This window comes from Callithrix jacchus, chromosome 4 (genome assembly GCF_049354715.1).
Source record: "Callithrix jacchus isolate 240 chromosome 4, calJac240_pri, whole genome shotgun sequence".
NCBI classification, from domain to species: Eukaryota; Metazoa; Chordata; class Mammalia; order Primates; family Cebidae; genus Callithrix; species Callithrix jacchus.
Genome location: NC_133505.1, coordinates 24,440,261 through 24,453,865, shown reverse-complemented (window position 1 = coordinate 24,453,865; position 13,605 = coordinate 24,440,261). Strand labels below are relative to the sequence as shown.

At 52.8% G+C, this 13,605-nt stretch overlaps 1 protein-coding gene across 3 annotated transcripts; it reads right to left on the bottom strand.

Annotated features, from left to right (window-relative positions):
• Positions 1-2,978: 2,978 nt before the first annotated feature.
• NRN1 (neuritin 1) lies at positions 2,979-12,600 on the bottom strand. 3 transcript variants are annotated; one of them, XM_078370568.1, is made up of 3 exons: positions 12,508-12,600; positions 7,329-7,473; positions 2,979-4,187 (listed from the first exon to the last, which is right to left on the bottom strand). In XM_078370568.1, exons 1-3 carry the CDS (start codon positions 12,590-12,592, stop codon positions 3,959-3,961), a joined length of 459 nt encoding a protein of 152 aa, XP_078226694.1. In that variant the 5' UTR covers positions 12,593-12,600; the 3' UTR covers positions 2,979-3,958. The 3 variants fall into 3 exon arrangements, with proteins under 3 accessions (XP_078226694.1, XP_002746296.1, XP_035150911.1); XM_002746250.7 differs by lacking the exon at positions 12,508-12,600 and adding an exon at positions 11,687-11,909; XM_035295020.3 differs by lacking the exon at positions 12,508-12,600 and adding an exon at positions 7,659-9,034.
• Positions 12,601-13,605: the final 1,005 nt, after the last annotated feature.

Here is a 13,605-nt window from a genome sequence, read left to right as displayed (position 1 = left end):
CACCACCTGGTTTTTTACGTCTGGAGCAGGGATGGGGGTCGTGAGTGGGAAGGGGCTGGATGGGGAGGAGATCAGCGGTTGAATTTCCCTTGGTAGGTGTTCTGAGGGGCCAGGAATCCTTCCCTCGCGTGACCCTCCCTGGGTTAAGGCAGCAGGTCCCCTGCGGTCCTGGCCTTCTGGGGTTCTGATTACAGTAGAAAGATCTCTGGATCCGCAGAAGGCGAATCAGTGTTGAGGTTCTTGTGCTCATTTGCTTCTCTGAGGGCCTGAAAGAAAATAAGTCCCCAAATCATCTTTGTCCTTTAGCTCTTGCCCAGGGCTCTATCTCCATCTCCAAGCTTCTCCAGCCTCTCCTTCTGTGTTCAGATGATCGCCCGCCTCTCTTCCCTTGTAACCCTACTTCGGGATTTTTTTTCCCTCTCGTTTCTCCTCGTGTCCCCCATTTTCCACGCTAGAGTCCCTTTTCTCTTGTCAGTTTCCTCCCTCCCTCCGATTTCCCTTCCCACTGGCCCTGGAGTTCCTTGGGCCCAAGGTGGGCTCTGGAACTGGCCTGACATGTTCACAATAAGGACGGCCAGATGTTACACTCAAGTGAACTACCCTGCCTTGAACCTACTGGATCAGGGGATGTGATGAAGAGGTCCTTCTCTAATCCCAACAGCTCCTCAAAGGCTCGAAGCCAGCCTGAGTGGGCCACTTGGAGAGCCACGGGCGGTGTGAAGACACGGAGAGGCTGCTTCGACGTGGGGAGGAGGTAGGTATGACGATGTCCTCCGTGCCTGAAGCCCACTCAGTCCCACTCCCAATACTCCCACCGCCTCATCAATGGGGCATGCTCGCCCTGGTTAATTAATGTCACCTCCCCGAACTGTCAACAAGGCTAGCCGCTTTGCTGCTTAAAAATGATAACATCAACGAACATATGGAGATGTCATCATGATTAAACAGCAAATTATAGTCGAAGACGGCGCGATAATAAGCTAAACAATCACCACAAGAAGAAGAAACGTTCTCTAACGCGCCAGTTGCGGAAGCCTGCGTTTCCAAGACTGCGGCCTTGAGTTTCCGGGGATGTCTCCATGCGCACGTGAGCGTGGTCCTCGGCTTGGGACAGAACCACCAGGTTTGGAGAATCCCAGGGTGATCTGGGACTCCGCGGCTTGAGTGCTTGGAAGGGCGTGGAGGGGTTGGGGGAGGGGATAGGGCGCCCTTTCTCTAGGGCGGCCCCGCCTGGGAAGCAATTGGAACCGCATTAGGAGCCCCGGGTTCCTAGAGAAGAGTCCTGTTGGGGGAGCAAACGAGCCCGCGCTCCCAGTCCCCGCCCCTTCGTCCCTTCTGCCCCTCCCTCAGCCTCGCCTCTTCCTAGATCTTGCAGGAGATTGATTTCTGAGTAGGAGGCCCGCGCTACTACAGGAGGGGCGTCCTCTGTGGGTCTTGGGGGTCTCCCTTTTCCCCACAGTTGGAGCAGAAGGGCTCCTGCCTTTTATTTTGATAAGCAATGGGCTTTGTTGTGAGCACTCGTTTGGTCCCAATTTGCAGAGGAAAAGATACCGTTAGGAACGGAGTGCTATGAAGGCAAAAATGGAGAAGACCCTCCCTCTTTATCGTGGTTCTCCTCCTCCTCATTATTTAGATTCGTATTTAAGATAGGCACAGACATTCTAATTTGAATTCCAGGGGTTGAACTCCGATTAGAATCATCCTATTTATATGCAGACCGAAAATAACCATTGAAACGAAACCAACAAAATGCAGCTATTTTTCCAAAACCCCCAGCGTTTGCTGGTGGGTGACCACCCCGCGCAGGTAGCGCGGATCACCTTTGGTTTTGACTGAGAACCCGGGATCGACGGAGGAGGGAATTGGGTGGAGGGTAGCGGGCGAAACGATTCCCCGGAGTGGCCCGCGCAGCGCGTGCTTGAGCGCGCGGCCGTAATATATGCTGCCATTAAGAATCCGCGCAGCTTCCAGCGCTCCGGGCGCAGGGACCCATGTGTTGCTGGAATTCAATCCGTGGGGGGAATGCAGATTGGGCTGCGACCCACTGGGTTTGATTTATGAACTGTTACACTAGCGATTGTTTACACATAGCATTTCAGAGCCCGGGTGCACCCTCCCCGCTGCGGGCTGCGGGCTTCTCCGTACGGGAACCTGCCGCAGCCTCCTCGGTCTCCCTCCATTCTCCTCCCTCCCCCACACACCCCGGGAGGTCCTGTAACTTTCTCCCACAGCCACCTTCTCCAAGAAATCAGATTTCGATTTCTCTGAACCCAGAGACCTACACGCAGTTCTCCCCTCCCCGCGACCCCACGCACACTCCAGGCCTGCAGCCCCCGGACCCCGGTAGCCTCTGCCCCTGTTTACTCCGGAATCTTTACTTCTCCGTGAGGCCATGCGGTGCCTATAAATAGGAGAGGTGGAAGCAGCCCTTCTGCCTGATCAATAGGGCCCGTCTCCTCGCCGTTTCAGCCGAGCTTTCTTATTAATTATGAAAGGATTCACCTGATCCCTGCCAGGGAACACAGCCTCTCGGCCCCTCTGCTGGAGCCCTTAATGGCGGTTCCTTTGCAAGCTGCCTCTGGCCACCGCAGAGGAAGAGGCGAATCGTGGTTAGAGCCGGGCCTGCTAGGATGGTGGTTAGGGCTCGGATCCGCCTGAAGCAGGGGCAGCCCGCCGGCCACTGGCATTGTCTGCCTGTGTGAGCAAGCCCAATTCCTCTAAACCTCAATTAGAGTCTCTGCTTTGTAATTGATTGATTTAAAAACAGGTTTCATTTTCTTTCTTTCTTTTTTTTAAGGAAGCAGGATTTTGAAGAAGTGGTCGAGTGGTGTAAGTGAGGAGGGTCTGCTTGAAGGTGGCAGGTGTCCGGCGGCTTCCTGAACAGGTGAACTTATCACCTGGAATCATGTGTCTCTTCAGGTACCCCGAGAACTGGGCCAAGAGAACAGGGTTGGGGTAGGAAACAGACGACGCCCCCATTTCAAACAATAACTTTTATTTTATACTTCTCTATACTTTGTAGCAAATCTGGTTTTTTGCTGAATTTAATTTATAATAAACTTTTTAAATTACATCTCTCTTTTTTTAAAATCAAGGCTCTTTTATGTCAAAATCTTTTTTAGCTATATTTTAGATTAACATTTAACATCCCCCCCCCCTTGTGATCTATACCGTTGGATAGTCAGGTATTACGGTGTGTGTAACAGCTAAAACAAGAGGGAGGAGGGAAAATAAAGGCAGTGGACTTGGACAGATGCATCAGTAACAGCAGATAAAGCTAACCCCTCAGTGACCACAGCAGCATGTGTTCTGGAAGCCTTTACTCTTACCCCAGAGATTTCCTCAGCCCCTTCCCTCTCTCCCTCCTATCCTTCAAACACAAAGCCAACAGTCTGTCCTTTCGCTTTTCTTGAGGAGAAATGTGCAGTGGAAATGGTCAAAACAAGATAATGTGGAAGAACGACGTGAGCGTGAATTATTCACCGTATGCTTCGCCCGTGGACATCTCTCTTGAATTCATTCCCCTGGCCTTCTCCTCTCCTCGCCTTCCTATTAGGAGGAGCCCATCATTTTTCATGGTACTAGCATGATTATAGTAGGTGGCCCAGGGCCGTTCCTGAGATTCTTTTGCCAAACAACAACAACAAAAATTTAATAATAATAGAATTAAAACATGGGGGGGGGGTTGCCGTTTTCTTATATATGTGTGAAGACGGACTAAAGCTGAGGTCAGATTTTGGCTGTGCTTGCTTGCTCACTGACTGGGAACATTTGGCAAATAAAACACAAGAAATCAAACGAAATGAAAAAGAGAATCAGGATTTCCCACAATCCTATATGAGTGTTTTCAGCATCACAGAGAATCACAACGTCCCCAAAGAACGAATGGATCTTCCTCTCGATTTCCGGGATCATGGAGTGAGTGTGGGTGGGCGCGCAGGGGGAGCTGGCCCCGCGCTCAGAAGGAAAGCCAGGTCGCTAAAGCTGCCGAGAGAGACACCAGGAGCACGGGGAGTGCCGGGAGCAGGGACCCCGCCGCCCCGTTGCCGCTGCCGCAGAGTTCGAATAAGCTGCCTTGGATGTTGAGGTTTTTGGATTCTTTTCTCAGTTTATCCCACATATCTTTCGCCCCTTCCTGGCAATCCGTAAGGGCTGTGACCGTGCAGCTGTGGAAATCCTCCCAGTATCTGGTGAGGAACAGAACAAAACAGAAGAAGTAGGTTCACTTGGGTATCCTGGAGGACCCCGGGCCTGCGCCCCAGCGCCTCCCCGCTCGCGGCCCCGCAAACTTCCCGGGATGTCTCCTCCGTACCTCCACTTCACCGCCCCGGCCTCTGGGCTGCGAGAGGTCGGGACTCTCGGGACCTCCGCCCACCCCAGAAGCGGCTGTCTAAAGCGTTGGCGGTGGCGGGGGGGGGGGGGGGCGGGGGGGAGGGGGGAGGAGTGTGGAGGCGCCCCCTTCTGCCTGATTTTCCCTTCCAGATGCCTGGAGAGGACCCGGCAGCCGGGAGCCGGGTCCTGCACCCGCTGCGGCGCGCTGGCACCTCGGCCTCCGCAAACAGATTGCTCGCCCTCCTAGGGGAAAGCTAGGAAAACAGTGCTAAGCCTCGCAAGCTGCCGCCCATTAATGCCTCTTAGCTTGCAATACGGGTTACTACCTCTGAGCACGGACCTCCCCTCGGGGCTTCTTACAGTCTCCTCCCCCTGGCCCCTTCTGTCTCCCTCCTTCTCCACGCTGCTGTACTCTCGCCTTCGCCCTCATTCTCTCCCTCCACCTATTCCTTTTGTTTTCCGTTCTCCTGATTTTCCCTTTCTTTCCTTTTCAATTCCGTCTGCTTTCCTCTCTTCTGTTCCTCACTCCCTCTTCCTCCAACCCTGGTCTCCACAGTCCCCGAGCTCGGATTCCGCCTGGAGATTCTTGCTTGCCTCCCTCCTCCCCGGGGTCGGTGAGTGTTAGTGGCCGGGCACCTGGGCCCTGCTTCGTAGCCTTCATCTGCTCTTGCAAATCCTAGTGCCCCAGGCCTGAGAGTTGGGTCCCTCCTCTTTCAACCTCACCAGTCTTTTTCGTGGCCTTGGGCGCCCTGGGTCTTCCTCCGCACAGCCTTCAGGGCGCCAGCCCCCAAGGCTGGAACTGCGGGGAGGCCGCGTTGCCACTGCAGCTAACCCTCGAGGACCACCCTCCCACCCTCGGTCCCCATCTTGCTGTCAGTTCCCGGAGCCCTGCATCCAACTTAACCACTTCCTCCTCCCAGGCTCAGCTCCTAGACCCGCCCCCACAACCTTCACCCAACCTGTCCCTTTTGATTGTCCCCCTTTCTTCTGAAAACCCAAAATAGATCCTGAGACTAAATATAATTCGAACCCGTGATCGATTACTGGGGCGCTGTCTCCTTTCAGAGCTGGGTCGATCTGTGCCTCTCTGTAACTCCGGGCTGGCCCCCGCCTCCCCTGGGCCCAGAGCACCAGGTCACTGGCGCCTGCCCTCCACACAGTTAGGTTGTATTTTCTCCTCTCTTCCTTCTGCTGGCTGCCTGGACTGTAAGCACTTTGAAGGCAGGCACTGTGTTGATTTATGAGGACTGGAGGGGCTGTGGCATAGGGTTTCCAGGTTTCTGAACTTGTAAGAAACAGCAAAATTTGGACATCAAGAGGCCCAGAGAGGACAGCTCCTGTAGAGCGTCTGTGGAATTGCACCTGGTAAAGTATGCCTAAATTGCTCTTTTCTTTATGCATGCCCAGATGGGGACAGGGTGCTGAGGGCCCTGGTAGAGCAGTACAGATTCCACCTGGGGTTGGGCAGAGGTGGGCTTCAGGTAGGTGTTCAGCAACCCGCTCCCCTAACTGAGTAGAGCCAGGACCTAGCTGTGGTCTGTGACCTCAGGCAGGAGTTCTCACTTTCCTGTTTTCCAAGACCAAAGTTCTGCTTAAAAATTAAAATCGCTTGGAATAAACAAGTTTCCACAATTGACAGAGGATTTGGGAGCTGCTCTATGAGCAACCTTTTGTTATCCTTATAGATACATTCTTATCCATCATCAGACTTTTAGAATTAAATGCCTTTGTCACTTTGAGGATAGGAAAGACTAGCCACTTAGCTGCTTTGGCTACTGGTAGGCACTGGGACATTTAGGAAAGAGAGTAGCCAAATTGGAACCCATTTAATTTATCAAAACCTAAGCTAACATCCCTCCTTCCACCAGTCCCCTATGCCCCAGTTCGGGAGAGAGGAAAGACTTCATAGTATACAAATGATGGCATAGAAAATGGTCACTGTAACCTCAGGGAATAAAGGACACAACTTGCCTTGCCTTTATTGGAAGAGTTATTGTTGGGGGTGTGGGAACACAGCTGTTTTCTGCAAAATAAAAGAATGTGTGTTGCAGAGGACAGGGCCATTTCCAAGGTCTGCAGCAGCTAAATTGCTGCAGGTCCACTGCACTAGGGCTCTGCTGGTTAACTTACTGCCAGTGGGAGCAGTGCTTTCCAGCCAAGCTCTGAGAAAACACCAGCAGGCCTGGCTAGGAACTCCGACCCATCTCTCTTTACCTTTGAAGCTGTACAGGTCTGGGGAGCTGGTGTAGATATGTAAAGGGGCAAAGGAAACAAGAAGGGTGGCTATCCCAAACCTTGGAATCTGCTATAAACTCAACAGCGACTGTCACTGGACCATCACCTGGACTTACTCTTTTTAGGTAAAGTCACTGGCACACAATAAGATATTGTTTCAGCTTCTCTCCTAGAAACGGGAAGGGAAACCCATGTTTTCTTGCTGTACCGGCATTTCCTTGGTGTGTATTAGAGGGGGGTTTATCAAGGGAAATGAACAGAAGAGATGAGTAAATTTCCCTCCAGGCAAATATAGTATTACCCCAAACACTCCTCAAATCCAAGCCAAATGTTCTTCATAGAGTACGTGGCAGGTCTCTCTTTCACACAAGAGGAAAGAATAACAAAGATTACTTCAAGGCCGAGAGATTTTGCAGCACCAACAACTGGTGGCAACTCTCCCTGCCCTTTGCCCCGGGTCCCAGCAAGTTGGACTTGCGCACCTCTGTGCATCCCCATTAGGCCGCATAGAGCTGCGAGTGAGTCTGTATTGAAGGATCCTCCTCTATATCACACACTAGGCTGTGGGATTCCCTTGGGAAGTGCAGGTTCTAACCCGGGGGCCTAGTCCTAGGCCTGGAGCAGGGAGTCAGAAGGCAAGAGGGAGCGGATTCGGATTCGCTCTGGTGCTGAACGCTGAGCGCAGGCGGGGAGCCTAGGCACTCTCTGACCTCAGCAGCGCCCCGCAAACAGAAGCCCAGCCGGCCAGAGAGGACACTTACGTGCACACGGTCTTGATGTTCGTCTTGTCGTCCAAGCCCTGCGGGTAGTTGGCCATGCTGTCGCCCAGCTTGAGCAAACAGTCCGAAAAGCCCTTGAAGACCGCATCGCACTTGCCCGCTGCTCTCACGGCCTGCACCAGATACGCTGCGGGGAGGAGGTAACACCGGTCAGCAGCGCCACGACTCCGCCCTGCCCTGCCGCCCCACTGCCCGCCTTGGCAACCCAGGCTCCGCGCGGCCTCCTCACATCGGGCGGCCTCCCCCAGCGCCCAGCCTCGGGGAGCGCCAGTGATAAAGGTGAATAAAAGACTTGACCCAGGAATGCCCGACCTGCAGCGCCGCGTCTAATGCAGATTGTCAGTGTGTGAGCAGGTGTGGGTGGGTGGGAGGTAGGTGAGTCCATTTCTTTCCTTCAGCTCGCTCCTGCATCTCGCTCCATATCTTTTTCTGTTTCCATCGCCCCCTCTTCTCACCTCCCTCATCTCTTTTATTTCTCTTTCTCCTCACTCCCTCCTTCGTCTCCCAACACTTCCCCAGCAAGCCCTTGTCACAGCTCTTGCAAGGCGATCTTCCATTTTGAGGTGACAGAAGGGGTCTGGGCTGCAGCGTGCGGGGGCGAGAACGGGGTGGGGAGACGGCAGGGCGTGGGGTCACGCAGCTGACCTTGAGAATAAGCCTCAAGCTTGGCGCTCTGTCCTTGGTGGGCGCTCAGCAAACACTGCTGAATGAATGAACGAATTGAGTCCCGGGAAGCCACCAGCAGTCACCGGAATGGATAGTTTCATTATAAAACCGATTGCCTACCGTGGACTCTGTATTCCGAGTGAGACCCTCGGATGCACCCTCTCCCGCCCCACTGGAAAGAGGGCAGCCTAGGCGTCCTGACACTAGGCGCGGGTGACGAGTCGTCCGGAGCTGACAATGCCGGAGGCCGGGCGGGGTCACGGAAGAGTCTGCCCGGGTCATCTCCGCAAAGGCCAAATCCACGAGCCTCGAGCCTCCTCTCCTCCTCCTCTGTCCGCCACTCAGCTCCCCACGCACCCTTAATAACTCACCCGCCGGCCGAAAAGCCCACGTCCACTCGGGACAGCAGCCTGGAGAGGCTGTTCTTTTCCAGGTCCCAGCCTCGCTGCTGAGAGCGAGCCCGCCACCGCCTCGGCTCCCGGCCCCAGTTCAGGGCTACCGGCAGAGGGGGGCAGGGATAAAAGCTGAGCGGAGGCGGAGGAGGAGGAGGAAACGCTGGCAGCACGAAGGTCCCAGCCCTTTGCCTCAGGGCAGCCAACCCCCTAGGCGCCGGACTGGAGAAACAGGCTCCAGGCTGTGGGCGCGCGGCGGTGGCCTTCTCTTCCCACCCTGAGGCCAACGAACCTGGTTGGAAGCAGAGTACCTAGCGGCCCAAAGCACCCCAGGCGCTGGGAGGACGCCAGAGAAGCACAGATCTACGCCGTTAGGGCGGGGAAAGAGGGGTACATCTCAGAATCGAAATCCGCACTGGCGCCCACGACCCGGGGCGCCGGCCTGGTCCTCTGCAGCGTTCTGGCGGCTGCGCCTGTGTGTGAATGTGTCCCGGGAGGACCGGACACCTCCCTCCCCCGGTCCCCCACGCGGCCGCCTGTCACCGATCGCCGGGCCAGGCGCCGAAGAGGAAGGTGACCGAACCCGTAGCAGCCTGCGAGAGCGTACCGTTTGCAGATTGCTGCAGGAAGAGCGAGGCGGGCCTTGCGCTTTTTAATCCGGAACGGGAAGCGCTGGGGAAGGCACCAAGGTTAACTTCGACCTCCGCTAGGGCAGATACGTAAACCCTTCTTAAACCTTCCAGTTCACCTTACACGGAAAATTAAATACCCTTGCGACGACAATACTAACAAATCGAACACTGAAGTACTATCTTAAGAATAAACGAATCTTTGTTATAAGAGAACTCGTTCGAAATGGAAATACACCCCACACATCTTCCTCTATAACGCATGTCACAAATACAGCTTTGATGCTAAGAAACGAAATAAAATAAAGTCCAATCTCCTTGTTCACGTCACTCCTCACTCCTTACCTACACCCCCAAAACTCAGTGGCGGAAGAAGCCCCTAAAATGCATTGACTTTTTTAAAGGGGAATTGGGGCTCGCCGAGGGCGGGAGCGCTCTCGTCACGTTATCTTCCCAGGCGCTGCTGGAGAAGACCCTGCACACCGCGCATGTGTGAGTGTGTGCGTGTGTAAAATAAGAAGTCGTGAACATTTCTGTCTTTTGCAACTGTGACTCCTTGGACTCTAGCCTTCTTTGGGAGGTCGGGAGGCTGCGCGCGGGACGGATTTTGCAGGCGCACGCGTGCCAGTAGGTCGCAGTCCTGTGTCCCTGGCTGTCCTTCCAAAACCCTGCTTAGATGAGGCTCTGGCGGGTGACCCTGGCTCCTTCCCCGTCCTCTCTGCCGTCCCCTTCCTTTGCAGTTTCCAACCGTTCATTCATTCGTTTTGACCTTTCATTCATTCCGAACTTCCTCCAGCTGCATCTCCTTTCGCGTTCACCACACTCTTCTACCTCCCCGCCCCTCCCCAACCCCCACATTTCTTGCCAAATGTCAATGATTTGGGACAGCTCCCAGACATGAATTAATAAAGACCCAGGCTCTGGTGCAGGAAAGGGCAGAGATTCGGGAACAAATACGCTCAATTTCAATTCCACAGCCAATAAATAGTCATTTTTGAATCGAGGTTAATGTGTTCAAAACGCAGTCCTCAGGCAAGACCACCGTCTTTTTTTTTTTTTTTTTTTTTCTTTTTCTTTTCTCCAAACCTCTCAAAGTAAGGTTATTTCCTACAGGGAAAACAGAGTTCCAAATCTTCTCCGACTAAAATTTCTGTCTCAAAAACAACTCTGTCTCCTGTTCTCTAAAAATTAGAAGGTTTATTGCAAAATGCCACATTCACTTATTTCCAACATTTAAGAAATTTGCTGCCATTAGAAATATTACTTATAGCAAGCTCTTTTCACTATTGTCAAAGATGCAAAATAACCAGATTTAAAGCATTGTCATTTTTTAGAAATAAAGGAAAACACCAACATCCTGCATTCACACCCTCTAAAATCCTTATAATGTTTCTGCAAAAGAAATCAGATACTCAAAATCATGTCAGTTGCATAAAACCCCACTGCAAAGAATCCATTTTAATGCCCTGAGAACTCCAAACCTTGTTTTCTCCACATTTCTTAGGGAAAAAACATGTTATGCATTCTCCTTTCTTGCCCCAAACCAATTACCTAAAGCACCCCCTCCCCCGAATACTGCAAGGATTTGTCTGCAAAGAATGCCACAGCCTGAACTGCTAGGAGGTAACAATTGTGTTTCAGGAGTTTCTTTTTTTCCCTCCTCTTGTCCATTCTATTAATAACCTGCTTCACTTTCACTTTTAGGCCACGTTAATTAATGTTCTGACCCAGCGTCAGAGAAGGGGGGTTTTCTAGTTTCCCCTCCTATATCTTTTCTTTATTCTGGATGGAAAAAATGTGAACTTTAAAAAGACCCTTGACAGTGCAACAACGACTCAACATTCCTTAACATAAAATGGGGACTAAATAAATCCTCCCACAACCAACCTCAAACAAACAAAAATAACGAACACCGACATGACATATTGCAAACACTTCTTAACCCTTTCCTATATGTAAAATACAGACATCAATGTGTAAAGTAGCAGGCAAATACGTCTAGAAAAGTATATCCACGTATATTTGGCTGAATTCATCCCCTTAAATGGTAAGCATATTAAAATATATGGTCCGGAGTTTCCTATCACTCTCGATTTGCCCACCAGCCTGGTCTGCGGTGCCCGTGCAAACGCTGCAGCTAGGATAAAGGGGGGGTGGGGTGGGGGAGGAGGGGCGGGAGAATGACAAAGTTCTAAATGCAGCAGTCTGAGCCCTAGAATATCTTTGCTTTCTGCACATAAACTTTCCAGTCCTGGTTGCCTAGCCATTTTGTTTCTGCATTCACCTTTCGACCCTTCAAAATAATATCTTGCAGTATGGCAAGGGCCAGTACATTGCTCCAGAGAGCAACAAACCTGGTCTAAACCTAGAAAGGGAAACAAAAATGGATGTGTGCTTTGGGAAAAAGGGGGAAAACCCCTATCCAGAAAACGTCCAGCTGCACACATTTCCTGGTGAACATTTAGAATCTATAGCTTTAGGAAAAACCGAACTGGGACGCGCAAGTCCCCAGGAGCTGATGCCCCCACCCTCAGGGGTTTGCCGGCTTCTCCGCACCCTGGGGCGACCGCGGGCCCGCCAGTCCCCCTCCGAGCCTCGGCCGAGCAGGCTGCCTCCCGCCTCCAGCCTCCAGCCAGGCTGAGCGGCCACTTACCTATTTGCACCGCGAGGATCAGTGAAATATATCTGCCGTTCAACTTAAGTCCCATCCTACGTTTAGTCAAACCATTTGCGACCGCAGACCTTTAAATAGTTAGTTTAGAGAACGCGGGGGAAAGCCGAAAAATAGGCATTGCCAACAAGTTCCGGGAGCGACAGAGACTTTATGCACGGGGAAGGCAGAGGGAGGAGAGAAAGAGAGGGAGCGAGGAAGAGACAGAAAGAGAGAGAGAGAGAGAGAGAGAGAGAGAGAGAGAGAGAGAGAGAGAGAGAGAGAGGGAGGCTGGGGGGGGGGAAGAGCTGGGAATGGTTCACTCCATTAGGAGGGGGCGGAGGAAGTACAGCCTCACGCCCACGAGCAGGCCTGACGTGGGGGATGACACGGAATGATTTTTTTTTTTAATATAGACACCTTGGTAGAGAATCGCCATTTATAGTCATCAGAAGCTGAAATTAATCAGATATCTCCAATTAATGTGCGATCTGAACGAAATCTTGCCTCCCGAGGGTGACCACTTCCCCACTCTCGCGGTCACCCCTGCCTCTTCCACGTTCCGGGGGGGCCCCCCAACCCCGCCCCCTCCCTGCGCAGAGCAGGGGCTCCCCCTCCTTTCCCCGCCAGGAGCTGGGGAGTCCTGGCGCGCCCACTCGATTGTTTCAACCTGCTCCCCCTCCTCCATCAGCACCACAAAGAATCCAGCCCTCTCTCTCCGTTCCTGGCGGGGGGTTTAAAGGAGCCAGAGAGGGAAAAACAGCTAAACTAGCTCGATTAATTCGAAAGCCCTCCTCGGCCGCCCGCCCCCTGCGCTTGCCTACCCTCTTTTCCTCCAACCCAGCAGATGAGCTCTGGGCGCAGCCTGGAGCGCGTGAGCACACAGCCCGGCCCCCCGCACCAGCGCATACACACACACACACACACACACGCGCGCACGCCCGCCAGCCGCGCCGAGCGCCCCCATACACGCCCGCACACAAGGCACGCGAGCGCGCGCACACGCCCAGGCCCCGGGGGTTTGGTCTGCACACGTGGGGTCCCAGAAATATACACCGCAGGCCCTCTGTGAATTTCACCACCTCCGACGCCCCAGCGGGCGTGTCCGCTTCGTGGGACACAGCGACACCTGTTTTAGGGGGCGAGTAGGGCACCGGGGAAGGAGCCTCTGATAAGACAATTTTCGGATACTAGTGATTTACCAACTCTCAGCGCTTTAGGAAATTTCCAAGGCAAGCGCTAGTGTGCGGACTTCTTTCTAATCTTGATGAGCCTCTCGGGGTTTTATTTGTTGGGCTACACACACACGAACCCACACGCACACACGTACATCACGTACGCACACGCGCACCCGGACCCAAACACACCTGCAATGTCGTTTGATGCTCGGGCACAGACACTGTGTAAGTGTAGCCTACGCTGCAACAAAATACTTCTGCAGCTGGGTTTGTGCTGGGTGCAAGGTGCTGTCGACTACAGCTTGAGTCAAAACCGAAAAATTAACAGGGCTATTTCCTTCCTAAACGCCGTTAAGCTGTGGTTTTCTTTCCTTCTTCTGCACCTAGAAGAAATTTAAACAGGCTAAATTGTAGCCTCTTTAATAAAATCCTAAAGAAAGCATTGCCACCTTTAATCCTTAAACCTGTGGAGAGAAAAAAATAAAAACGACCCCCCAAATTTTGCCAAACTTCACTATAGGACGTCAAGCTGTCAAACTGTAGAAGTGCAGACGGATTAAGAAGTGTTGAATTTGCTCCTCCAGGCAGAGTGCCCTCTTGGGCCAATCTTGCTGTCCCCATACTTAGACATTTGGAGATGCACAGAAAGAGAAAGGGGGAGATAGGTGCAAAATAAAGGGGGTAGGACAGGCTGTGCAGACTGAGGGGCTGAGGGGGAGTCGCGGGGGTCCTACTGCAGCACTC